General features: G+C 45.3%; 2 protein-coding genes across 3 annotated transcripts; both read right to left on the reverse strand.

Annotated features, from left to right (window-relative positions):
• Positions 1 to 4,072: 4,072 nt before the first annotated feature.
• Positions 4,073 to 20,059, reverse strand: DHX8 (DEAH (Asp-Glu-Ala-His) box polypeptide 8). The gene is made up of 23 exons (XM_014959184.1): positions 19,921 to 20,059; positions 19,489 to 19,574; positions 18,804 to 18,876; positions 18,281 to 18,366; positions 17,575 to 17,684; positions 17,169 to 17,480; positions 16,389 to 16,533; positions 15,611 to 15,814; positions 15,000 to 15,087; positions 14,565 to 14,662; positions 13,865 to 14,012; positions 13,354 to 13,535; positions 12,269 to 12,463; positions 11,896 to 12,081; positions 11,130 to 11,340; positions 10,618 to 10,799; positions 9,751 to 9,891; positions 9,302 to 9,457; positions 8,340 to 8,477; positions 7,788 to 7,916; positions 6,911 to 7,107; positions 6,581 to 6,760; positions 4,073 to 5,996 (listed from the first exon to the last, which is right to left on the reverse strand). The coding sequence occupies exons 1-23, from the start codon at positions 20,030 to 20,032 to the stop codon at positions 5,777 to 5,779; spliced, it is 3,579 nt and encodes a 1,192-aa protein (XP_014814670.1). The 5' UTR covers positions 20,033 to 20,059; the 3' UTR covers positions 4,073 to 5,776.
• Positions 20,060 to 20,696: 637 nt separating this feature from the next.
• Positions 20,697 to 27,655, reverse strand: TMEM106A (transmembrane protein 106A). 2 transcript variants are annotated; one of them, XM_014959109.1, is made up of 8 exons: positions 27,605 to 27,655; positions 26,012 to 26,236; positions 25,513 to 25,576; positions 24,957 to 25,116; positions 24,323 to 24,463; positions 23,709 to 23,752; positions 22,984 to 23,037; positions 20,697 to 21,437 (listed from the first exon to the last, which is right to left on the reverse strand). In XM_014959109.1, the coding sequence occupies exons 2-8, from the start codon at positions 26,214 to 26,216 to the stop codon at positions 21,317 to 21,319; spliced, it is 789 nt and encodes a 262-aa protein (XP_014814595.1). In that variant the 5' UTR covers positions 26,217 to 26,236; positions 27,605 to 27,655; the 3' UTR covers positions 20,697 to 21,316. The 2 variants fall into 2 exon arrangements, with proteins under 2 accessions (XP_014814595.1, XP_014814594.1); XM_014959108.1 differs by lacking the exon at positions 27,605 to 27,655 and having other exon boundaries at positions 26,012 to 26,411.
• Positions 27,656 to 27,734: the final 79 nt, after the last annotated feature.

Here is a 27,734-nt window from a genome sequence, read left to right on the forward strand (position 1 = left end):
TATTGATCTCTCTGTGCCTTGATGGCTGACACATTAATGAGACGGCAGAGGGGAAGTGCCCACCAGCACAGCTGAACGCAGAGAAGAGCTAAGCTGAAGTCAATGGAGGCCTCAGCAGGAGACCACCATTCAGTCAACCCTGAGGGCAGCATTTACTGCCCCAGAGCAGCATGCACCCCTCAGGCAGCCATGCACAGCCCCCCTCTGCAGCCCACTCCTCTTTCTGAACAACACAACAGGTACCAGCTGTAAATTATTTAAAGGCTTTCCTGTGTCTGGTCTCTTCAGAACGAGTAGTTGAACAAACATATTCCACTGCACAGAGTCACCGCTTAGTCAGGGCCTCTGCTTAGGAGATTAGTAACCATTTTCTTGGCCATTATGGACCTATGGACAGGTATCAGGTGAGAAAGCAAAGCAGTGGAAAGGAAGGTATCTCAGGGGAGCTTATTAGCTGAAATAGCTAAAGGCACCTGACGTGCCTCTGCTGTTCTTGTGGCACCTGTTTCTATTTCCCTGAATTAGCCTCAAGCATGTTCTGGAGGCACTACCATGGCTGTCCTTTTGGCTTTGATTCTGTGAGACAGAAACACAGATCCCCTCAGCCAGGGTGACCGAGGCACAGCCCACTGGCTGACACCGCATCTACTGAACTGATTCCTGCCTACTTGAAGATTTCCACATAATTAAAGTATCCCAATGCAAATAAACTAAACACCACAAAGCGGAAGATTTGTTGCAGGAAAAAATGCTTATAAACAGCCCCACAGGTAAGGTGTTTTAAAAGCACCTGCAAGAACACATAGCAGAGAAATTACAAAGCCTGCTTACTTTTGTTAGGAGAAATATAGCAAGAAATCAACACAGCAAACTGCCCTGACACACCCCCAGAGGCTGAGGAGCTCATGTTCTGACCATTTCTGCCTGCAGGGACCAAGAGACCAGCACGGTCCCTGGGAGGTCACCCAGGCCCTGACTCTGGGGAGGTTTCCTCAGGGGCTGTCCCTAGAGAAAGAGGTCAGTCCAGCGCCTTGCCAGGTTGGGGTCCTGGAGACCGCTTCACCCTGGCTTGCCCAGACACCACCTGCCATCCCGGCCCTGCCATGGGTGCCTTTGGTTCCAGCTGAACATCTCAACACACAACACACACAGTTCCGAGTGCCTCATGCTCTGCCAGCCACTGTCCCTCCTGCCATCAGCCACCCACTTGTGTTTGCCAGCAGCGGGGGCCAGGCCCGAGGCCTGTGCTGCAAGATGGCGGGCCCAGCAGGCCCCATACCACCACAAACCAAACGCTGCCAAGGTGGGGCACGTTCTGCCCTGATTGCCCCCAAATCTTAAGGGTAATTAAAACACAGAAATGACCCTACAGACCCAACAGCCCCCAAGACGAGAGGCACAGTGAACAGCCTCCAGCCATTCCCCTCAGAGGGCCGGCAGCTCAGCTTTCCGTGCAGGCAGCAGCCACCTGCCTGCTCTTGGGGCACAGATAAGTCCTGTGTCACCCAGAAGGTCCTAACCCTTCTCCAGCTCTGCCCAACTCAACTGCACAGACGAGTACTCCTTACCTTTGCTGCGCTCCACGTGTCCACGGCATCCTCAGAGGGCAGCTCCTGGCGTTTTCCCTGAACACCCTAGAACCTGGACCCAAAAGTGGGCAGGGAGTTCTGCTGATCCTGCTCCTCAGCAAGGCTCAGAGCTTCCAAACTGCAGAGAAGAGCTCAACCAGCACAGCACAGGGGGTGGGGGAGGGAGACACAGCATTCTAATTAAGCAAAAATCAAATCCACCTGAGGGCCATGAGTCGCCCTCAACTTTTCAGGGAGGCAGGGTCACGTGTAGGGGGATAGGGCAGAGCAGGAGTGTTTAAGTCCTAAATGGACATGGTGGAGAATGAATCAAGAGAGGCCTAAGAATTTATAAGGCTTTTCCTCACACCTGTGATAGATTTTATGTTTCCTAAATTTGAAGAAAATCTAACTGAATTTCCATCAACAGGCTTTTGAGACACTGTTGCTGTGGCAGACCTAAATGGTAGAAACTAACATTTATGTTTCAAAATAGCCAGGATTTGCTACTGACTGCGTATGATCCAGTTCACTTCCACCTCCTCGCCTTTTTTCTAGAAGTGGCCCAACATTGAACTCAAATAGGAGACTTTTCTACACCCAACAAAAACGCAGTGCTTTTAGCGTAGCTGGCAGCACAGGGCTGTGTTTGGACAGACAGACAGACCTACCAGCTACAAGAACTACAAGATCAGTTTTGATCCACACAAACCAGCATATTCAGATCAGCACAGCCCTGCTCCTCCACCTCCGGGGTACGGACAGACCAGCCAGAGGATTTATGCTGGTTACGGAACATACACATACAAACCACATTTGCTAAAATCAGACACTTACTCACTGTATTCCCAGCTGGTTTGAAAGAACAATACATTCATAAATGAAAAATTCCATGAAAGTGCTAATGGGTCAGTATCACAGCTTTCTGCAATTGTCACAGGAATCTCATGAAAACCGAATTACTGAAAAACAAACCTCCCATTGTGTAAGTAGCACGTTGCTGTCACACCCGCTCTAGTAACAAGCCCCTTAATGAGGTTAAGGTAGTTACTGTAACAGATGGAGCATATGTGGGGCTGGCTGTGAAAATCTTATTTGTCTTTCTTGCACTAGGGCAAAAGGTTGGTTTTGGGTGTGTGCAAGTGTGTGTGTACACACCAATGTGTCAGGTATTCTTCTGCTGTGAATCTTTAGCTTTTGACCATCAGCCAACACGTGCAAACTGGCCCATGGCACATGCTGCTGGAGTTTGAGGATTGTTTGCTCCGTCTCTGCAGAAAGATTCACATCTCCACAAGCAGAATGAGGTCCCAGCAGGCCAAGGACACCATGTTAAACCTCCGGGGAACCAGAGAGGGGACAGAAACCAGCAACGTTCAGTCCATGCTACTTGCATTAAATGTTCCACAACATTTAAGGAGTAGAGAGGCTCACAGATGGCTTGGAACTCCTCAGAGAACCATTCAGCATTTCACATTGGTCCCTGGTCTTCTAGGAGTAAAGAACAAAAGCAACCCTAGCTTGAGCATTCACTTACAGCCCCCCCCCTGCCGTGAAGGCAGGTGCCATATTGCCAACCTCTTGTGGGAACCACACTCGTGATCCTGCACTTTATTCTTGCTCGGGTATTCTCACCCTGTCTGTACCCCTGGCTTTTCCTGCTGCTCACTTGTGGCCAACTACTGTTAGCTTGGTCTCCGCCAGCAGGTGCAAGAGTAACCCCAGTGCTTCACCAGCCCAAACTTTCCCCCTTTGTTACAGCTGAAGCCTCTTTTCAACACCTTAACCAAGTGTTACTAGAAGCAGGGAGCCACCCAAGCCTGAGGATTGACCTTTCAGATGCTGTATTTGCTGCTGCTGCTGATAGTAATGAGATGGGAGACAGGGCAAGGGCATCTCTCTCCTCCTGGCCTGTGAGACTGGAGAAAGGGCCAGTGCATCTCCTCTGGCACAGAAACCTCCACTCCCTGCCAGCAGAGCCTGCAGCACAAGGAGACAATTTATTCCTGACAAAGGGACACGCAAAGATTGTGCACACACGTACTTGTATTACTCAGGAACTTTTTAGCAGTTATGCTAAACCTAACACCTCCAAAAATATTTGGGAGTAGGGGCATGGCCTCTGTTGGCAGAACTTTTTCCTTTAGGTAAGGAACTTGTGTTACCAGTTCTAGTGCATTAACTCAGTACAGGCAAAATGAACCAAAAGTTCTACAATTTATACCATTTCAAACAACACAGTTCATTTAGAGAGAGGCAGGTTGGGAAGTGCTTACACCAGCACCTCATGCAGGAGAGCTCAAGGAATACTTTCAGTGATGCAAGTACTGACAGAACAGTCTGTGGCTCTATCCTGGGATCAGGCAGCTTCTTTTCAGATTTTTATACACAATAAACCAACTAAAAATCACATAAACAGGAGAAGACATTAGAATGTTACTCTCAGAAACCTCAGGGCAGTAACAGGTTGATAAAACCTGTTTAAAAAACCAAAACTGTAAGTGTTTCAAGTTTGTAAGCCAGCATCCTTGTTTCACAGGCTAGTTCTGCATAGGTATTCCCAAAGTGAGCAGCTGAGGTTGACATGGAAAAGTTTTTGTAAATTAATTAGAGGTAATTACTGAAGAAATTACACAAGGAAAGAAAAAACACACAGAGAACAGATGACAATCATTCACTTAAAAAAAGAAAATCCTCACTGTTGGTGTCTTCTGCTACTGTAAGTCAGAAAGAGGCTACACAGGAGAAGCAAATACAAAATTAATTTGGAACAGAAATACCTCAAAGTATGCTGTACAGCTGGGACTTCCACAGTGCACATTTTCTCTTGTACATCTTTCATTTGACTTTTGAAAGTCAAGTGTAAATTTTCATAGAAAACAGTAACAGATGCAGCTGCAGAGTTTGTGGAAGAACAAGCTCAGAAGAGTAGTCAATAGGACAAACTTTCTCTGCCTAATGCCATGATGTAAAAAGCCTCCAAAGGTAGGAACTTTTTAATTCTATTTAAGAAAATGTGACACCACAGGAAAGTTCAAGACATTTATACAACATAATAAAACAGTATATACAACATTCCTGCCCACCTTTGTACATACATACAGATTTCTACTGTAACTATTTTTCTGCGTGAAACATTCTTCATATTCAGAGTGTAAAGAAACCAGCCAACTTCATTCTACTCATTTCAACAAGAATTTTAGCAAATGTCCCAATGTGGAAAGAAAAAAAAAAAAAAAAAGTATCTGCAGCTATGGAGTCAAATAAGTTTCATCTACTTGCAACAGGAAAAATAATTTACAGATAGCTTCAGCATGACATAGCACACGCTGAACAGTCAATTGCTTTTTTTAACAAGGAACTGTTACACAATGTTTTACAGACATTTTAGCTGTAAGAGCATATTCTATTAAAAAAACCAACAGTCATGATGTCACAAAACATTGTAAGTGGAAATAAAACACATGACACATTGTATAGAAAGTCTCAACATCTGTAACCACTTACATTCACAGACAGAGCCGTGCTCCAGAGTGGATGTGGTTAATTACCAGTTGATATATTAGCCTTCAGCACGCAGGAGATGGTGATGAAGGATAAGACTCACAGTCTGACCTGTGCCATTGTCCAAGTATTACTGACATTCTAGCTGGGCTTCGAGGGATCTTTCCTGCCTTATCCCAGATACTAAATATCTTACCACAGAAGGCTTGCATAAAAGCCAAATAGTTACACTTAACAGAAAAATGCATAAAATAGGAAAAATGGAGAACAAGCAGCTCCCAAAAAGCAGCCACTGTCCAAGAACGTAAGTAGAAATAAAACCCTTTTAGCGGGGTGAACTATTCCAGCCTGTACTTGTCTGGTCATTCAGAACAGTTAGGTTGGTGGACAACTATTTTTAAATTGTTATCTTTTTGTTCTTGTTCAGCACAGTGCCCCGATTTCCGAGTCTCAGGTTTTGTCTCTTAAAAGGGGAATGACTAAAGAAACCTGCAGGAACCATTTCTGAAATGATGCAACACACTGAGGAGACTCAGGACGTTTTTCATGGAGCGGTGCCATCTGGGGGGTAGCTGACATGAGCACACGTCGCCCCCTTGTGCTTTTGCTCAGAAAATACTTCTTTTCTGTTCATTTTGTTGGTAAGCTTCAACTCGGTGTCCCACAAATATACAATGAGTAAAGAGTCCACGAGGGAACCAGGCTCATCGTCGCCTGAACGCACGCGATATCCTCCAGGCGTTGGGCTCCTCGTAGCGATTGTACAGGGGCTCCAACCGCTGCTGCTTCTTCTGTTTGCTCAGCTTGGTTGGATCAGAAACCTTGAAGAAAGCTGGTGCAAATTCAACCAGCCAGCGAGGATCAATAGTTGTCACTTCCCGCATATATTCCTTGGTGGTCAGCACCAGTTCATGATACACCACCCTGTGAAAAGGGACCACAATTCTGGATATTAGTTTTTCCCAAGAAGAGGAGATAAAGCAAGGCCTGGAGTATCTGAGCTCGCCCCTTTACCTCCATTTCACCCTCCTGGAGTATCTGAAATTGCCCCTTTATCTCCATTTCACCCTCCTTCAGCATAAGTTCCTTATAAACTCCAACACAGGGTCCAAAAGAACCATCCAGAAGAGCTACCTTTTATTTTTTCCCCTCTCCTACTTCACAACTACTCTTCAGCACTGAACTACTTAATCCAATTTAAAATAATTCTCTCTACTCACTCCCACCCTCAATAATCAATGTTTTAAACTCACTTCCACAATCCAGAAACACAGAACCAAAGCTCCAGGCCTGGCCTTGGCTCAAACAGTGAATCTCATCCCTGCACAGGAACTAATTTTAGCAGCAGAAAGAGCCAAAAGCAGACTTGAAACTTTACTCCCTCTGCTCATTGCTGAGAAATCAGCAGCCTATACTTCGATCTGCACTCCAAAATAGTGCACGCCACAAGCTTTTCACTTATAAAGTCTGAACTGAAATAGAAAATTACACGATATTGCCTTCCTTACCATTCTGGCTGCCTGTTGAAGAGCGCGCTGGACGGGTGGATATAAACTACTTGTTGGTCAATGAGCGTCCGATAACCTTCCTGCGGATCCTTCTTTGCTGCATTTCTGAAGAAACCACTGCAGATGGCCTTCTGGACTCGAACTGTTGCCTTCCCACAGGATACCACATCCAGCTTGTGCCTGCCAGACGAGAGTTAGAGAGAAATAAATTAGCGTTCTCCAGATTTGGGTGCAGCTACCAACATTAGATTAATAAATTTAGTTTAGCTACTACAGCGTTAAGAACAGTAAGAAAAGGAAGTCACTACTTGTCCTTCTTGACATTCTCACCTGTCCATAATGCCCAGCATCTGCTTGCGGATGTCCTGTGCCCTGCGTAAGGATCGGGCCTGGATAAAATTTTCATAGCACCAGGGATTTGAAAACTTATTATTCTTCCAGGAATTGTACACAGCCAGCAGAGTGAGGTGGTCCCCTTCTGTCTGATGGAACTTGGCTTTCTTTTGATCAGCAAGTGCTTGTTTATCCTAACATATAAAATATGAATCAATCAGGTATCTACATTGTAGAGACAATCCTTGTGCAACATGAAGGAGGACACGGACTCCTTGTCACTCATACCATGACTTTTTAAGTCTACCAAAAAACATGATGTAAGACTGAGAAGATAACACAAAGTTTTGAGTGGTGAGTGACTAAGACCAAGTGATGAGAATCTAAAGGTCACTGGGACTGCTCTCACTGAGCCAAAACTACAGCCATCATAATGAAGCAATAATGGATTCAAGGGGAGCCTGCTGTTGAGGAATGCTATCATACATAGTCTGCTGCTTGCTGACTTAAAAGAAATCAGCACAGGATAGGACTGTCATGAAGAAATACATTCTGTTTATCTGAAAATGCCAAAGGCATTGCAATCTCCAGAGCTGAGACTGACTTGGCTTAGGATTGTATGTGTTTACTGGGAAATACAAAAGAGAACGTGAGACTCCTAACTGCCATCTTCCTGTCTACAAAGAAACTACCAACACCCTGATCTACAGGGTGTGTCCCCAGAAGGTACATCAGAAACATATGATGTATGAGCAGAGTCTCAAAATGAGCTACAGGTTCATTTTGGCACATCTGCTCACTCTCTAACACCCGAGGCAGGCACACAAAACCCACCCAAAGAGTGACACTGCAGCTCCTTGGCCACGTTCCTTACCTTTGGCCTGTAGAACACATTCTGTACAGACAGCATGGATACTATTGTCAGCATTTCCTCACTGCATCCCAGATGGACAGACATGATCAACATCTTACACAACATAGGCTCCAAGGGGAATTCCGCCATCTGCAAGAAACCAGATTCAGGGTTTTCATCCTGGAAAAATCTTGAGCTCTCAGTGCAAAAGACAGCAAAGCCCTCTCTTCCATGCTTCCCTTCCAAAGCAGTATGTTTTACCCAAAATATCTTTACACACCATGACACAAATTATTTGTCTATATTCACTACCAGAAGAATATCCTAAAACTTACAGGAAACGTTTAGACATTAATAAAAGTAACCTGATGAATAAGGAGTAATAAATAGCTGCTCCTTAAAAAGCAGAAGATATGTAAGCAGTACGTGAAAAGCTACCACACAAGGGAACAACAGAAAAAAGAAACACACAGTGCCAGGCAATAGTGCTATACAACTACTCTCATGTCACCCCCTAAATATCTGCAACCCAGCCAGCACTAAGAAGTATTGTATTTTGCCTATTTTGCCTACCCTGCGCCCCAGTCGCGTGAGCAGTCCCTCGTCGTCCAGAGCTCCCAGGGTGTAGAGCTGCTCCATGGCTGTTATAAGAGTTTCCATCGGGGGAGCATCCATAAAGTCAAAGGAGAGCAAATCATTGATGCCCATGGCCTGAACAAAGGGAGCAGAGAAAACCCCAGCTAAAACACTGAGAAGGAAGACACCGAACTCCAGCGAGAGACACATAACATCAAACAATGAGGCACCACAGAACTTTAAGCAACCCTAAACTCATGTCCTTATCTTGACTGTAACCCCAGTCATGAATACAAGGCTGTATTTCTACACGTGAGATAATCCACATTGGCCCATGGCTTTCACCCCCCATCCAGTTTTCCAGTCTGTTTCTTTGGTACTGTTCCATACCTCTCAAGCAAGATGATTCCATCGAGGAGACACACATGCCAGTTTTGAGGACTCCTGCCTTACAAACCAGTGTGACTTGACAGCTCCAATGGACACTGAACACATTTCCACCCTTCCCTCTTGTTGCCAGAAAGGGGGAAAGGCAGCAGCTTCCCCAGCTGCTATGTACTGGGTTAGATCAGTTTGCAGCCTCCCAGAGGGATGGTACACATATGTTTGGAGATCAAAAACCACCCTAAAAACAGTGGGTCCTATCTGTTAAGAATATAAATGTACCTTACATAGGACATTTGTACCGCCCATAACATTCCTGTTTCTCAAACCTCCTGCAACTAACTGTTCTGTGCAGCTGAGACTTGTAATTTAGCTGGATATTCAACATTATAACCCTCAATACAAAAATGCAGGAGCAAGCTCCAGTGCCTCAGAACTGCATTTGATACAATCTCCCACTCAAAATACCTCTGTGCACTGGAAGGATCTGAAATTACAGAAGTACTTCATGAGGCTCGTAAAGGCAGAGACTGAATTTACTGAAAAACTTACGATGATGTTGGTGAAATACCCACCTTCAGGGAAAGTACTGTACTGGCCAGATTTGTCCTCTGGATTTCAGGCACATTGGTGGTTAGCATTTCATCTCGATAAGCACGTTCTGTATATAACCTATAGCATTTTCCTGGTCCTGTTCTCCCAGCCCTTCCTGCTCGTTGCTTCGCTTGAGCCTAAAGGTAAAAAGGCATCTCAATGAACAGGTGCAAACAGGCACAGGTGAAAACAAGTGAAATAAAATAATTATTCACAATTTTAATTGTATTAATAGAGATAATAGAGATAGAGATTTCAGTGCAGAGTACGCATTCCTCAGGCACAGCCTCAAGGAGTCTCAGGGAGTTATCAGAAATGTGGTTTTATCATTGTCTCACTCTGTTTCCATGTGCTTGGACACCACATCATCAAGAAACGCATTACTAGCAGGAAAAAAACCCCCAAAAGTTGTCAAATACAGAGTGCCCACCTGTGAAATTGGTGTAACAACCAGCTGGTCAATTCCAGTCTTCGAGTTATAAACTTTCTGCTTCACAAAGCCAGGATCCACTACGTAATATATCCCATCAATAGTCAAAGATGTCTCAGCAATGTTAGTAGCGATGACAACCTGCAAACAACAGTCTGATTCAGTACCAGTTCTGTCTCTGGTTGCCAAGGCAACCATCCTGCTCAACTTAGAACTAAACATTCCACATGATAACAGCAATTTGTTATGAATGCAACTACTATCATTTAACACTGAAAGAAGAAATGTGCTACAGTCAGAGATTAATAGGTTTTAAGTATCTACATTTGGTTTAGATTTGGACAATATGAGAAAAGAGCATGATAAAATCCTTAATTAAAAGCAACTGAAAGATCATTACATGTTTGTAAGCAGACTGTGCTGACTTCAGGGACAATTTTTGCCTCAAACACAGTCCATATGTAGAGAATAATCTTCTAGAGAATGTATCTCTAGATATTCATTAGCTGTTTGGTAGGAAATTTACATCCATCCAACAAGAGCTGCATTTAGATTTCACTGAAGTTAATATCCTTTAAAGGTAGCATTAAAAAACGCACCAAGAACATCCCACACAGAGGTTTGCTAACCCAGATGTTTTTATGTACATTTTTGAAGGCTTAGATAACACTTATAGGCATGAATGCAACCAAAAATGTGCTCTAAGCTACATAAGCCACTGTTTCTCCAAAACTACTTCATTTTGTCTGTAGCTGTAACTAACAGAATCAGAAGTGCCAAAAAAAAAAGACATCTGATTAGCAGCGTAATACAGCCTGATATTAAAATGTGTCAGTGGAAGATGAAGCCATCCTTAACCAAAATTACCTTTCTGCTTCCTGGTGGGGCTGGGTCAAAAATCCTGGTTTGCATTTCACTGGGTAAAGCTGAATATACAGGTAGGATAATTAACTCTGGAACATCAGGTCCTAGAGATTTCATCCTCTCATAGAGGATTTCACAGGCTGTGTCAATCTCTTCCTGACCAGTCAGAAACACCAGAATGTCACCTACACAGGAAGTAAATTAAAACATCCACAGAATGAATTCTGTTCAGTACAGCTCCCGCATTACCACATTGCCATCCCTCACTTTCTCAATTTAAAGCACAGAATCCCCAACTTTTGCTAGCCCCTGGGCAACAACTCTTAGCCAGAAGCGACATACTTCAGTCTTTCACCCAATTTTTTCAGCATTTACCCTATTTGCAAACAACAGAGGATAGTGCTGAGAGCATTTTTCTTACATTACTAATACACGACCCATGACTTATAAAAAGACTTTGCTCACAGGTAGTGAGTCCTTGAATCACCAGCCACCCCTGACCATTCCCCACTCACCTGGTGGCTCTGTTAAGTGGATTTGCATTACTGTAATGAGACTGGCATCCAAATAATCTGTTTCTGGCTCTTTTGTGTACAGAATTTCTACTGGGTATGTTCTGCCAGGAATTGTGAAGATTGGTGCTTCGTAGAAATACTGAGAAAATTTCACAGCATCCAGTGTGGCTGAGGTCACTATCAGCTTCATGTCCTGCCGTTTCTGCACTGTCTACAGCAGGACAGAAAGTTCACATCATTTATTGATTTATTAACTCAATTTATCATTTATTGATTTATTAACTCAATTTATCATTTATTGACTATTAAAATACGGCACTTGACTTAACTCAGAGAAATATGACCAGTAATATCAGGCATTCTGATGTCTGAGTAGAGGGGCAGCTCATTCCAGCAGCCAGAATTTCAAACAACTGACCACTAAGGTCACATTTCAAACCTTTCTTAGCAGCACCCATCACAGAAAGCCTTTGTCAGAGAAGGAAGAGCAAAAGCAAGAACACTCCTCTGCTCATCCCTCATTGTGAGCATCCTGCACTGCCAATTCTCATTGTTTCTGCTGAATTTTGCTGGCTTTGTCTTCGCACAGAGGCCCATCTCATGCAAACTTGGACTATAAACCCTTAGAAGCATTTGCTTTGTTTCAGAAGAGACTCTTTGAGCACATGAATGAACTTGACTTGTGCAACCATGCCTTTCCTTGTGTGCTCCTACCCACACACAGCATACAGAGGACACTGAAGCAGTAAATCAAATGCTACGTTACCTTTTTCAGTAGCCCAAAGAGCACATCTGTATGTATGGTCCTCTCATGGGCTTCATCCAGCATGATGATGGCATATTGAGTCAGGTCAGGATCTATCAAGCACTCCCTCAGTAACATACCATCTGTCATGTATTTGATAACAGTTTCAGGGCTGGTGCAGTCTTCAAATCGAATGGTGTAGCCAACCTAGAAAGAAGAGTGGCACCAAAACTGAAGCTACAGAATTAAGTCATTAACACCTTTAATTCTGCAAGCTTATTTTATAGCCTACAAGGGAAAAACACATGGACAAACGAGCAAACTAGCTCCAGTACTGATTTTTCCTACTTCTCCTCATGCTTATTTTGACATGTTCTTTGGCATGGAAATTTACCTCCTGTCCCAAGCAGCAACCAAACTCCTCGGACACCCTCTTTGCAACAGACATTGCAGCCACTCTGCGAGGCTGAGTACATCCAATCTTTCCTCTCGATGTGTAACCTGCCTCAGCCAGGTACTGGGTAATCTGTGTTGTTTTCCCAGATCCTGTCTCTCCAATAACAATCAGAATCTGGTTGTCATGCACAGCCTAAAAAAAAATCGTAATACACTTGTCAAAATTTAAAAACAACAACAAGAAAATCCACACAGTGCATCTGGGAGTAAACTGAGCATCTCCTGCTCTTGCTCCAGCTGACCCAGACCAAAAGTCACACAAGTGTTCTGACTGATCAAGTCAGTGAACCGCTTAACTGTTGGGCTGACTCATCCCTTGCAACACAATCCCAGTTTCAATTTTGATTTATTGTCAATAAATATCTGGAGCTTGATTAAAACAAACAGGTGTATATAGTAATTTAAAATAATTATTGTGAACTACAGTTCTGCACGTAAAATTATCAACTGGCTATTCAAATGTCAATAAGCTGAACCAAGAATATTTCTACTGACATCATCTACCTGGACTTGTGCAAGGCATTTGATGCTGTCCTGCACAACACCCTTGTCTCTAAATTGGGGAGACATAGATTTGATGGATGGACCACTCAGTGGCTAAGGAATTGGCTGGACAGTCATACTGAAAGAGTTGTGGACTCTTTGAAAGCCAACCACATCCTCGGCTGCATCAAAAGAAGCGCGGTCAGCAGGGCAAGGGAGGTGATTCAACCCCTCTCTACTCTTCTCTCAGGAGACCCCCAACATAAGGAGGACGTGGATGTGTTTGAGTGGGTCCAGAGGAGGCCACAATGATGCTCTGAGGGCTGGAGCATCTCTCCTACGGGGACAGGCTGAGAGAGTTGGGGTTGTTCAGCCAGGAGAAGAAAAGGCTCTGGGGAGAACTTGGAGCCCTTTCCAGTCCCTAAAGTGGCTCCAGGAAAGCTGGAGTTCAATGATCTTTAAGGTCCCTCCCAACTCAAACCATTCTGTGATTTTAAAGTGTCGCTTGCTCAAGCAATAATGCCATTTCAAGAATCTTACTTGTATCAGCTGCTCCTTCAGTCTGAAGATTGGGAGACTCTCTCTCTGCTCAATGATGGAAAGCTGGGTCTTCTTACCATAAGAAGCTTTGTTGCCACCAAATGCATGTTTCTTCCACTCTGGGATATCATTGGGCATCATCCCAATACCCCGCATGTTTGCGGCAATTTGTCTTCCATCCACTAGAAAAGGAAAACTTCACCATTACATTCAGGTTCACACAGCACAGACTCTGAGGGATCCTGCTCCTACTGTTCCATTAGTCAAGACTTCCGCATGTGTATGTTTAAGTATTTTTTAAGTTTCTACATGTATACCCCCACCATTACATTAATTTTCATGTAAAAAAAATGCTTCACTGTCCATCACACCTTTTAGTAGTGCATCCTTGAAGGACAGCAGGATACACCTGTACATTTCCCTTGACATTCCTATTTCCAAGATGTTTCTCCTGCCTTACTCAACTGTCACAAAAAAGGCACAGTTTAGACTCAGATGTGTTCAGACATACCGTCAGGGAGAGGATCCACCCAGTGTGTGTTCAGTCCCATGGGGATAGAATCCATCTCTGCCTCTCTCTGGGCTTGTTTAAGTTCTCGTCTTTCTTTAGCTAAAGCACTCTGCATCATTGCAGCCTGGGACAAGGAACCATCTGGATTCTGGAAAGCAACAAAAAAGTTAAGATTTCAAGCACTCCCAATCCTTCAATTATCTCTTTGTTGCCACTGTCCTTTAGAAGCCTCTTCTGAAGATGTTTTAGAAGATAGAAGATGTTAACCTTTTATCTCTTTGAGTTCCGGGATATTTCCATTAGCCCAGCCTCACAAACTTCTGCAGTTATGACTAATGTGGAGCATCCCTACACTGTCCAGTCAGAAGGACTATAAGTACAGCCAATGAAAAATAAGTATTTCTCTATCACCTTCCACTTTCAAAATCAAGAAAAAGCAGAAAAGAGAAAGCATATTCTAACATCTTTGTGTGAAACGGTTGCTGCTGCGGGCTGATGTGCATTTTGGCTCAATTATTCCACTTCACTGTCACCAGTTAAAGAAAGAAACTGGCTTTACAAGTAAAGAAAGGATCCTCAGTTCAGTGGTAACAATTTTCAGGCCTCTCAGTAATGTCCAGGTGGAAAACTGGTTGTTAAAATCCCCATTATTTATTTAATTAAATCAAGTATATTTGTTTTAGTCCTGGAAATCTCTTACCTTGACTATTTTGATGGGACTCATATCCATGCTCTGTTTAGTATGACCTCGAAGGAAGGGTGGCTCTTCTTCAACTAACTCAATTTCAAGGTCCTCATCTGAAATTCACAAGTGACAAATTTTATAGAAAAGTTAAACATCTTTTTCCAGGTACATAAAAGTACCTCTTCAAACAGTGCTTTCTGTGTATTCTTGATTATAATGTAATTTAATAGTTTTAGAAGTGAAAACACCACAAATAAAATGAATGCACAAACAGAGCACATCCAAGTGTCACAAATAATAAGGCCAGAGCAATACTAGTTCCTAATGTTTCAGATGACAGCAAGTTGTGAGATGCTTAACATCCACTTATATCATCATCTCTCTTTAAATCAAAATGCATCCAGAAACACATGGAATTTACAATAAAATAAGACTACTTGGAAACACTACCTTCTTCATCATCAACTTTAGGAAGAATCCCAGTCTCCTCATCAAAGTCAGGAAACTCTTCTTTGGAAAGCACATTAGCTGCAATCATCTGGAAACAGAACGAATACAACATTAATTTGTCCCCACTAATGAACAAAACACAACTCATGAGTAAGAGGTCTCAGTTCTAATGCTATTGCCAGACTTGTAAAACAGGAACAAAGGAATGCTGTGATCTCAGAACAAAGGAATGGTCCTGCATCCTGGCACAGTCTCCCCAAGTCTTCCAGCCTCTGAGCAAACAGTCCTTTTGTTATTCTAAACACCAGCAGTGTGAGGCAGCTGGCTCATGCAGGACTGTGTTCATAATCAAATACCACCCAAGTGTCAATAAAGATCATGATTCCCCCAGCTCAGAATGATCTCTGGTTACCTGGTCCAACCTCCTGCAAAAAAGCAGGGCTAACTCCATAGTTAGCATTAAGCTAGGAGTCCCAAATCACAAGAAGGCAGCAATGTAGAGGTAAGAACTAAGTTACACAAACAATCAATCAAGGAGCTATATTCTAGTTCGTGAAACTCCCTAGAAATTTTACTGACTGACACCCTGTTTCCCTGAAGAGAAAACCCACCTGTTTAATCTCCCACTTCTCTGGGTCTGAAATTCGGGTAAGGCGTTTCCGTTCCAGGCTGTCATCCTCCACCTCCGGAGCGTTCACCAGGGACAGGTGACTGGGTCTGTCTGGGTTCCTCATCGAGATTTCTTCATTAGTTTCTCCAACCAGGTTTCTCCTCCGGTTTGGGTTCAAGTCTTCCCCAGTGCTTTGATCAACATCCTACATTAGATTGATTAATCAAGCAGCTATAAGTATATTGCACTTCTCCTTATCTATTAACACTGGTGCTTCCTCCACCACAAGCAAAACCACAGAATACATTACTCAGGAAGACTATTGCCAACAGCAGCCCATACACAGAAAATGCTATTTTGCATGCTTGCTTTTCTTTTTCTTTTATTTTTTTTTTTTTCCAGCTGGCATTATGAGGTAAGTACAACCCAAGGCCTGGAACACTGATCTGCTTTGGCAACGGCAGAGATTTCATTTAAAATTAAATGCTTCTCTCATACTGAAAGAGGAAGACAAACAGCAACGGCCTGAGGTTTGCCTTGTCACTTAGCTAACACACCAAGTCAAAAAATTGTTAGGAACTTTACATCAAAAACAAGAACCTACAGAAAACAAGTAAAAAGTAATAGGTCACAAACACAGAACAGAGTTCTTTTAACTCCCACTTGAAGGCTTTTTGTATCAATTTTCATCACAAAGAGAAAAAAGCAGCCAAGAGGAGTAATCTTTAAAAATTTTGGCACCACAAACTATGATAAGCACTCTATTATGTTTTCCATACCTTCATGCTCAGGCTGGTTTTGGATCCAGTAAAGGATAACACTTTGACTTTTACTCTCTGTCCTTTGCTCACAACATCAGCAACATTGGCAACCCGTCCTTCTCTTCGAAGCTCTGAGATGTGGACCAAGCCCTCCCAACGCTTCCTGTAGGTGAGACAACCAGGAGGGTGTCAGATGTTGTGCTTTATTACTTTGACAGTCCTTCACATTGTTAAGAGTCTGCATTAAAATGTTCTGTTGTCAACTGATTGATTGCGTACATTCATAAATTGTTTATTATAAGGAGAACATTCTCTGCGGCCAAATTCATTTTTCTGAAACAGATCTTTACTTTGGCATCAAAACCCAGAATACCTTATTCCAGCCTCATCACCTCTTTAAGATACTGGGAGACAATCGAACTCTAATGGAATAGTACTGGATTTACTGTGAACATCAGAAGGTACCTTCCAGTACCTGAAGGGAGCCTACAGGAAGGCTGGGGAGAACCTGTTTAGAAAGGCCTGCAGTGACAGGACGAGGGGCAATGGCTTCAAGCTGGAGGGGAACAGATTTAGATTGGAGATCAGGAGGGGGTTCTTTACTGTGAGGGTGGTGGAGCACTGGAACAGGCTGCCCAGGGAGGTGGTTGAGGCCCCTTCCCTGGAGATATTCAAGGAGAGGCTCGACGAGGCCCTGGGCAACCTGGTCTAGTTGGGGGTGTCCCTGCTGACTGCGGGGGGGTCGGACTAGATGGCCTTTGGAGGTCCCTTCCGGCCTGGGCAATTCTATGATTCTACCTTAGTCCTTCCAGCTGCACAAAGCATCCAAACTGCATTATACTGGTGACTTTGCCGTTGTAAATGTCTCCAATGGAAGGCTCCTCAGGTGGTGGACGGTCAATGTGTTTGTCTCTCCATCTCTCGTTGCTCTTCTCAACATACTTCTCTCGATCCCTACGGTCCCTACTGGGACTCCAACTTCTGCTCCTTGACCTGTATCTGGATTTTCCCCTGTTCTTATCCCGAGTCCTAGAACGAGACCTCGAGCGAGATCTGTGCCGGCGTCTCCCGTCCCTGCTACGACTTCGACTCCTCCTCTTTTTCTTCGCCCTAACAAACAAACAGTACGTATTTGCAGTGAAATTCCATGTCAGAACAGAGCAACAGGTCATACCCATCCCCTAAAGACACACTGGAAACCCACCGGTGATCGCTGCTCCGCTGCTTGCCTTGCCTGTCCGCACTTGGCATCAGAGCTTCGAGTTCTTTAAGTGCATCAGCTGCCACTTTGACATCATCTTCATCCAACATATTCTGTGGGATCAGAGAAGAGGTCTGTAAGAAGGCTGATAAAAAGTCTGTCACAGAGAACTAATCTACAGAAAGAACAAGCAAAAGCGTATCTATTTAGAAAGGATGCAAGATTAAAAAAGATCAGAAAGCACATATAAAATATGGGGAAAAAAAACCACCTTCCCCTATATTTTCATACAATATTGAGACAATTTTGCTTTGACACAAAAGACAGCTTCATCTCAACACTTCAAATTATTACAGAAATATGAAGAGCAAGACCCTTGTAGCATCTGAATGTCCAAAATTTTTATCTAGTTTGTAATAATCCATCATTACTTTGAACATTATGTGAGAAAGGCAATAAATTTCATGTCACAAAAGCATCATTTTCCAGGTATTCTGCAGAACAGCATCAAGGTGGCAATCGCTGCAACAGCTGTTCCTGATAACTACGTGCAGTAATACCAGCCTTCTGTCTTCTATATTTCATTTCTCACAGTCCACTTCTATCCATGCACTAGCAGAAGACACTCACATTAAGGAGAAACAGAAAAAAAAAGATTTAAAAAAATTACGTTTTCACATACAAAAGAAATCTGAAATGATGATCTTACCCTGATGTTGGGATTGTCTGGCCTGCAAAGGGCTGGAAACAATTCCCTCAACTTTTCCTTCTCCGATTTGGGTTTGGCAACTGTCTCTGATTTTGACATTTAAAAAAAAAAATTACAAACAAAACCATTAAAACTTAGAAGAGCTAGAATGATTCACTCTTGATTTTTCTGTAGGTTTAACTTTCATCTGAATGCAAAAGTTGATACAGATGTTACAAAGATTCAACTCAAAGATTACAATATTACCTTCCTGCAAATACAATTCTGATTATTAGTGAATCTCTGAAACATATAAACACTCAAAATAGTGTACTCAGGAAGTTTTTGGTGCCTAAACAGCTTTGCTAATCTCCCACTAACAACAGAGAGGCTCCTCCTGGCACAGTAAGACACCAAGTCGTGCTTTGCAAGACTAGAATAATAACTACATCAATCTCACCAAACAGAGCAAAAACCTACAAAAGACTAAGAGTTTTGTTTTCCTTTTTATATGAACTGACAAGAGGAACAAGATCACACGTACCTTTGCTCGTAGATGCTTTCGGTGGAGGCCGCATCGTCTGTATGAGACGCAACAAATTACTAATAAGGGAATCCTGAAAAATGCAATTAAATACTTTAGAAATTACTACAATGCTGATTTCTATTATTAGAAGGCAAAAGTAAGGGGGTTTATTAGCAGGACCAAAAAAATGCTCAATTCTGAAGATGCAGGTTCATTTTAAGAAGGTATCACCAGACTGTGTGTACATCCTAAAAATATATAATAAATTGAACCTGAAAACTATTATAAAAGTTCCATTTAAGTGACTTTTCTACTTGTCATTTTCAATCATCTATTTAATCCAACCACAGTCATTTCTAAGGAACTCATGAATCCAGCATCTAAGTATCATGAAAGGACTTATGACAGCATTTGCCTTTGTGAAAAGTTGTTTCTTCCATATATGATATGTGCAACAAGACAATAAGCAGTTCAGCACCTCAGAAGGATGCCTCACAAAAACTACAGAAGTTTAAAAATAAAACAAAAATAAAAAAGGAGAGGGAGACGTGGCTTGATAAGACAAAAATACTCAAAAGATAATTAGTGCATAGTTTTCTAACTGGAGAAAACCAATAATTATCCCTCCCACCACTCTCTTTAAAACAAAAAGCTCTATAAAACACACCAGGACAGGAAAAAGAGGTAAATAACGTTGACTTACAGTGAACTCGGCCCCATTCTTTAGAAGAACTGCTTTAAATGTGTCAAATGTAGTATTTTTCTCAGCAAGACTTATCACGAACTCGGCTGCGAAGGAGAAGCAGAAAGTAAATGAGAACAAATAATAAAGAAGGAGTATAACCAGTTTATGATTGGATAAAGGCTGCTCTCCCGGCAACACGGTCACCAGCCGGGCCCATCTACCCAGGGAAAAGCTTCCTTCTCGCCTCCCTTCCCCGGAGCCCAAATCGGAGCGTTTTTTCACCCCCACAAGATTATTTTTTTTGAAGGAAAATCACAGGGAGTTTTTTTCTGAATTCGAAAAGCCCCTCAGCAAAACGCGGCCTGGCCCACAACAGCCCTCAGGCCCGCAACGCCCAGGCCGCGCTCGTCACCGAGACGCCCAACCGCGGGCCGGGGCCGCCGCACTCACCCAGGTCCTTGTCGTTGATTCCCAGGTGATTATCGAGCTCGGTGCACACCTTGGAGACCAGCGACAGGTACTCGAGCTTCGCGAGCTCCTCCAGCGTCCCCAGGTCCGCCATGACTCCACCCCCGCCCGCCTACACCCGCCACCACTTCCGCATCCGGGGCGCGCCGGAAGCGGCAGTGACGGCAGAGGCGCCGCCGACCATCGAGAGGGCGGGGGGGATACAAGAGCGACTCGGCGCCGGGGCCGCTCTATGACACCAGCTCTATGGTTTGTGGCGGAGGTTCCTGGTATTTGTGCAAACTGAGCTTTTCCAGCCAGAGATGAACTGAATTTTCACTGAATTTCACGAAGCAGGATTGCCTAGAGCATGTTAGAGCACGTCACTCAGGACGGCATCCAGGCGGGGCTTGAAAATCTCCAGAGAAGGGGACTCCACACCCTCCCTGGGCAGCCTGTTCCAGGGCTCTGCCATCCTCACTTTAAAGAAGTTTTTTCTCATATTTGAGTGGAACCTCTTCTGTTCCAACTTGTGCCCGTTGCCCCTCGTCCTCTCACTGGGAACCACTGAAAAGAGTCTGGCTCCCTCCTCCTTCAACCCACCCTTGTTCAAGCTGAAAGCATTAAATGCCAAAGTACACAAGAAAACAACACAACGAACTGTGTTCTGGCCACCAAACACCACTGGCTGGAAAGCAGCAATCTTTTTGCTCCGTGATACAAAACGCATTTTCTTCTTGCTAAAACGGATGCCAATAAAGAAAAGCTACTGGATGAGGTTGTTTTAAAAATACCTGTATTAAAAAATGCATATTCTCACCCACTATACTGGACAGCATAACACAGCAGTCAGCCGAGAGTTGTGCTCACAAAGTGTTTTGGCACGACGTGGTTTTTCTTTGTACTCAGAGAGAGAGAGAGACATCAATCCTGCTTCTTGCTCTTGTGGAGGTTCGGCGAGTATCATTAGGTTCTGGTGATGTAGGTGCAATCCAGCCAAAAATTCTCATTGCAGTCTCTTTCAAGTTCTGAAATACTCAAATTCAGGACAGAAGTGCAAAATTATGCAAGGAGGAAATAACTAGAGTTAGTCCGACTCATGAGGCACTGCCTCCAAAGCAGCACTGAGACAGAGCGTGGCACACTCCCATCCGCCGTGTGGAGACACCCCTGGTCTCTGCTGGAGCATCAGCCGTGGAAAGATGCTGAGAAAAGCAAGCTGCAGCCTGAGGCAGCAGAGTCCGTGTTCACAGGGCCAGGGATGTTACTGTAGATGGAAGTCTCACCCAGGACACACATGGAGCCTCTTGTTCAAGGTGCAGATTGAGAAGAAGCCCCAAGGGTTTGTCTCCCTGTGACTTTCCTCTGTGCACCCAAAAGCTCTGCCAGCCCGGCCCCGTCACAGCAGGCGGTGGTACGATGGCTGAGGTAGCGTAGTGTTTCCCCGGCAGTCCACGTACTGGTAGTCCTCAAACGCCAGCTGCTCTGAGTGGCTCAGGTACGTGCAGGTCAGGGTACCCCTGCAAGGCAGAAGCAGAGCAGAACTGTGCTTGGGATTGTCCCAGATGAGACCTCTCAAAACATAAAGAACCCATGGTGAGATCCCACCGCCACCCTCTTTTGTCCCTTATTACGTAGCCCCAAAACACAACACAGGCAAGATACCCTCAGCTCAATCTCATGTTGGAGAGGGAAAGCATCTTTCAGACTGCATTAAAGAAAGGCTGTGCAAAATCACTATCATCACAACAGATGCTTTGGCCACTCCAGAAGCCCATTAGGGCTTCCCACCCCAGCACAACACTCCTGTGCCACTTCACCATTTACTTGTTCCCAAAGTGCTAGTGCAAGTCACAGTGGGTGGCTGTTTATGGAGTTAGCTAGACAAAAGCATTTATCTTTCTATCACTACCTTTCTGCATCAAGTATTTTCTCCCTAACCCTATGCAATCCATCAGTGGGTGACACTGGCAGGAGATGTGGTGCAGAAAAGTGTGGAGAGAGCTGGAATCATCTTCAGCTTCTGGCTAATAGAGAGCTTGCAGGTAGAGAGTGCAAAGGTCCATCAGCCCAGAGCATCAGCTACAGAGGACGAAGTTGCCTTGTAACAGCCACGTTCTTGATGCTGTTCAAAACACACCATTTTTACTGTGCTTTGAGTAGGGTGGGGTTTCTCTGTATACTTTACCTGTTCAAACTTTACATCACTCAGCACTGATTACAGTTAAAACCTGCATTAAGACCCATAAACCAAAAAAACTTGACAACACAGCCCTTCAAATTGCAACAGGAGACCAAGACTGAAATAGCTGCGTTTCGACAGATCGCTAGTGACATTCCTTTAGTGACTTGGCAGAATTCCAGCCTGGCATGCCTCCAAGAGATTCACATACTTCCTCCAATCAAACGCTCTTCCTAATATTCCCAGTCCGCTTCCAGATACAGCGGGTGAAGCCCTGGCTTCAGATTAGCACAACAGACAATGATGCAAAAGCAGTTCCTCCTTCCTGAAGGAATCACGGACTCAGTGACAACAGTCTGCAGATGGTGAACCTAAAGGTCCGTCCTCCAGAAGTGGGCTCACGACCTGGAGTCTGTCACACAGATGAGCAGGGAGACCCCTCTAGTGGGCACAGGCTACGCTAGGAGACAATTTCTGCTGCAGTTTTCCAAATTGTCTTAAACTCAGCTAATAAAGACCACTCTTTCATGGCTGCATGGAGGTATTCTAGCACTGCTGTATCTCCTAAGAGCTTCCCTGTCTAACTCGGACCAGACCAGCAGCAACCTGTCCCAGCAGCAGCTGTATTCAGCAGGTCTTAAGTAACAGTGACAGCCTGAGCTGTCAGCAAAGCCTGAATCCAGGGACTTCTAAGGACACCGATGGCTTTGGAGAAGAATTATCTCCTCCTCACACCCCAGCACACCTATCTGGGTAACAGCATGTTCACACAGCAGATAGTCCTGGGCTCCAAGAACAGTGACTGCTGACCTTCTTGAAGGGAGCTGAGAAGCAACCTAGGTGACACAAATGACAGTCATAGCTCTGAACCAGGCATCACTTACTGTATGTGCAGCAGAATGTTGTGAACTTTGACTTTCGTCCAGGTGCAAATGTTACTACAAGAGAAGAGAGAGAGTTAATTTCATGAGAGCTGCCTGCACCGTGTCTCCTGTCCTCAATTATTCCATTGCTTCTCTGCTTCTCCAAAAAGGTCTCCTAAAGGTCTCCAAAAAGGCTGTCTTTGCAATATTCTGACAACAGCCACGCAGGTAAAGTTCTTTAAGCACAGCAGTATCTACATCAGTAAAACAAGCTTTTGCTGGTGTAACTGTAACTATGGATCTAGTAATCATGGGCCTTGAAATATTGCAATACACCAGCCTGTCTGCACAGCAGCTTTGGCTGCTATGAACTTCACACCATTTGCAGTCACCTGCAGAGAAATGCAGTTTGTACAAGGTACTTTTAGCAGCTCACAAATGGAGCATTTAAAGTCCACAACCTAGACATTAAATTGATATCATCATTTACTCATCAGAATGTATACGGAAAATGGCATTGTTGAGCCAACTCCATGTGAAGAACACCAATAAATGGGAAAGGAAATGAGTTTAAAATGGATGTGCAAGAATTGTATCCAGATCAGCTCCACACATTAAACTGAAATGACACACTCACTCAGCTTTGCGCTACAGACAGGACCAGCACAAGAAATCTAGTCACAAAAAGCCTATAAGCATTAGAGCTACTTACTAACCAAGGGAAGAAATCTTCAAGAGTTACTCACTAGGTGTTGTCGTCCAATATCCTACTGGCCACCACATAATAGATCTGCAAATGTGAACAGCAGAGAAATCAGGAAGCACAGAAGAACTAGTTACGTTTGTAAAGTTTGTATACAATTCCAAGATCTGAAGTCGGGAGAACTGGACTCTCCTTAGGTGTCTGAATATGAATTTCAAGGTCTAGTCTAACAATTGTTTTCAACACTAGGTAAGAAATCAGAAATTAGATCTAAAAAGGCCCTAAAAAGGTCATCTAGGCCACGTGCCTGGCCTTTACACCAAGAATGGATCATCTGTGCTCAAACTGTTCCCACCAGGGTTTTATTTAACCTGTTTTTAAGCTTGCCATCATTTTAAGGCAAGCACACAACCCAGCCTGCTACCGGATGAGCAGACACGTGTTCCTTGCCCAGGAACGTGTGAGCTTCAAGCTCAGCAACATGTAAAGTCCTACAACACCCCTTCCTGAAGCAGGATGTGGGAAGCTGCATGTGGAAGAGCTTTGAGTGTTTGGCAGACAGATAACAAGGGAGCGGATCAAGGATACAATGAGCACCTCCCTCTCCAGGACATCCAGATTAACATAGGAGAAAGTGCAAGGAAGAGCAGGGCTCACCTGGCTGCTCGTCAAAGGACTCATCTTCAGCAGGGTTTTCATGGTGGTCTTCCCAACCACCAGGGACTGGTGCAAAACCTCTATGTCCAGCTGCACTGCCGTGACCAGGTAGAAGTTGTTATTAGTTATGTTCAGCACATTCTAGGGAGAGAAACAGAAAGAAAACAAACCCAAAACACGTATCACCTTGTAGCATGGCCATGTTACTGTTGCAAAGCTACTTAAATATACTCCATCTGTGACCTTACAGCAACACGAGACCACATTGTCCCTTTCAAACCCTCAGAGGTGCATCCAGCCTGGCCACGGAGGCACGTATGCTGCATTGCTTCCCACGGCAGTCAAAAGGGCACAACCAAGCACCCCAAGGATGCAAAAGAAAACAGATTCCCAGAATTAATCACAGTGATGCTTCTACACAGCCCCTTTAGCCCCTTTGTGTGGCTCGCTCGCTTGCAGCCAGGGGACATCTGATGCTGTAACGTGCTCTAGACATTGATTCCAAGCAGCCAGAGAGTGGTTTGGAATGGTGGGAATGTCAGACAGTGATCAGTTCATTAGCCTATCCGTGGAGCTGCACAGGAGACAGTCGGGGAGCCCTTCAGATCCACCCCTTTGTGAGCTGAGCACTCACCGTCGTGTTGAGGTACACAGTGGAGGTGGTGGCATTAAAGCCAACGGAGGAGGCATTCAGCCCCGCGGGCAGCACGGCGATGGAGCGAGGGAACAGGAAGAAAATACTGAGGGATGTGGTCAGCAGGCAGATTGTCACAGCAAGACACACATAGAGCTTCCTGCAAAACAGCACCAGGGCCACAATCATTCTCTTGGTTTGTCGGCGCAAGCACCCGCCGTCCTGCTCCAGCTCAGAGCAGGGAGACAATAAAAACTTGGGTGCCAGAGAACTGGGATGGGTTTGTGTAGAATTATTTGCCAGCTCCTGAATCACAGCAGCAGGAGGGTCGAGCCCCACAGGCTGACACGGTGCATTATAGAACAACCTGCTGGAGATCCCAACAACTGCAGAGAGAAGACTGTCCAACATCTGCTGTTGCTGGAGACACGGTAAACACCAACCTTACTGCAAGGCAGACCACGAAGAGCAAAACCCCCAAAGGCCCAAGGCTTTCCTTCATAAGCAGAAGAAACATTCAAAAGATGAGAAAAGGGCAAAATTTAACAGCACTTACGTTCGTCTAGGCTTCAGCCTCTGGTCACCATATGGAATCAGAGCCACCAGCTGCCTCTCTTGCTCTGAAAGAGATGGCAGCAGATCAGAGACCAACAGATCAGAGACCACACTAAGTGCACGAGTAAATAAAGCAAATTGCATTGCAGGGCATCGCTCAGGAACCCCATCTCCCAAGCAGAAGGCAGGTGTGATGCAGCTCAGATCTCAGTTTGAGTGTTACCCATCTCTGGGCAGCAACAACAACTCTCATGGGGGCTCCAGGGTGGCCTTTGAGTAATTATCTAGAAACAGCACTACCTGCCTTCCCACCCCACCCTCCCCCAGCAAAGGCAGCCCCCAGCAGTCACAAAACAGCTGGAGGCACCAGGACAGGACGGTCCTAGACTGAATAAAACAAAGACCAACTGGTTCAACCAAGGTCTCTAGGCAAAGAGACACACGAACCGACCTCAGAAGGCTCAGAAAGCACTGACACAGCACACACAAGCACCACCTACCCCTGGGGACCCTTCCTGTTCCCTGACACGTTGGACAGTTGATGCAGCTTCGACGAGCAGCGCCCACGCAAGATGCGGCAGAGTCATTGATACTGGCGTAATTAGCAATTTCATCTTCAGCCTCCGGTGGCCTGGGCAAGATCTGTTTGTCTTCACTCTCCTTTCGGGCAGGTGTTTTCCAGAACTGTGAAAGTTTTCCACCCATGGTTGAAGGAAGGATTCTCACTAGGTGTCCAACACAAAAATGCATTAAGAAAATTGTTTCTGTCAACCAACCTCCAAGAGCAGCACCATTAGTGTTTGTAGTAGATCACAATTTATAGAATCATAGAATGGTTTGGGTTGGAAGGGACCTCAAAGATCATCTAGTTCCAACCCCCCTGCCCTGGGCAGGGACACCTCCCACTAGAGCAGGTTGCTCAAGGCCCCATCCAGCCTGGCCTTGAACCCCTCCAGGGATGGGGCAGCCACAGCTTCTCTGGGCAACCTGTTCCAGTGTCTCACCACCCTCATAGTAAAAAATTTCTTCCTGAGATCTAATCTGAATCTTTTTTCTTCCAATTTAAAACCATTTCCCCTTGTCCTATCATTACCCTTCCTGGCAAAGAGTCCCTCCCCAGCTCTTCTATAGGCACCCTTCAGATATTGAAAGGCCGCTATAAGGTCTCCCCAGAGCCTCCTCTTCTCCAGGCTGAACAATCCCAGCTCCCTCAGCCTGTCTCCACAGGAGAGGTGCTCCATCCCTCTGATCATCTTCGTGGCCCTATCCTCACATTTAGCAAATTTCTTAAAGCCCAGCTCTGAAATTGCTTTAAAAGCTGAGTTACTGCAAGTAACTCCCTCTTAAACATGCAATCCTCTAGCATCCAGTGGGAAACCCACCTGAGCATCAAGGGCTCGGCGCTCCCAGCCCAGCCCAGTGCCACCAACAGTAACAGCAGCCGGACTAAAATCAAAAGTGTGCAAATGGAAGCTAAAACCAGACAAAATAAAATAATAGAGTCTAAAAATAGTCTGTTTTAAAGAGTTAAAAATACAGTTGAAATAGTTTTCCCAGGCTTTTGACAGTCCAAGTCTTTTCCATCAGCTCCCAAAAGCCCGGGGTGACTCTGTGCCCCCTCGGGGAAGGACAAGGATCCCTGGAGGATCTGGGTTTCTCCAACACCGAAAGGACCTTACGGGGTCCCACCCCCGTCCCCAGCCCCGCCGTCTCCCGAGGGCCCCGGGGGCGAGGCTGCTGCTTCGCTCCGCGCTCCCGGTTCCCGTTTCTGGCTCTTCAAGGAAGGAGCCCCGAGACGCTGCCCCTCCTCCGGGCGGGCACCGGGACCCCGGGACCCCGCCACAGGCGCAGCGGCAGGAGTTCGGTCCCTCCGTTTGCTGCCCTTCGGGGTCCTTCCGTTCGCCGGGACCCCGACACCCCGACCCGGGAGGCCCCGCTCCACGAAGCGGGACGCGGCAGCCCCGGGAGCACCGGGAGGGGTGGGCGCCGCTGCCGGGAAGCGCCGGGGGCGGGGGCGGCCCCGGTTCGACCCCACCGCGTCGTCCGGGCCCAACCCCTCACCCGCCGCCCCCGGGACCCCCGACCCCGCTTACCGGCCGCCCGTGCGGAAGCGAAAGCGGCGCGGGGCGGCCCCGCGGCGGCGGAAGGGAGCGGGGCCCGGAGCTGGGGCGGGCCCGGGGGGAGGGGAAGCCTGAGGCACCGTAACACACCCCCCCAGCACCC

Source organism: Calidris pugnax, unplaced genomic scaffold, assembly GCF_001431845.1.
Source record: "Calidris pugnax isolate Ruff unplaced genomic scaffold, ASM143184v1 scaffold341, whole genome shotgun sequence".
NCBI classification, from domain to species: Eukaryota; Metazoa; Chordata; class Aves; order Charadriiformes; family Scolopacidae; genus Calidris; species Calidris pugnax.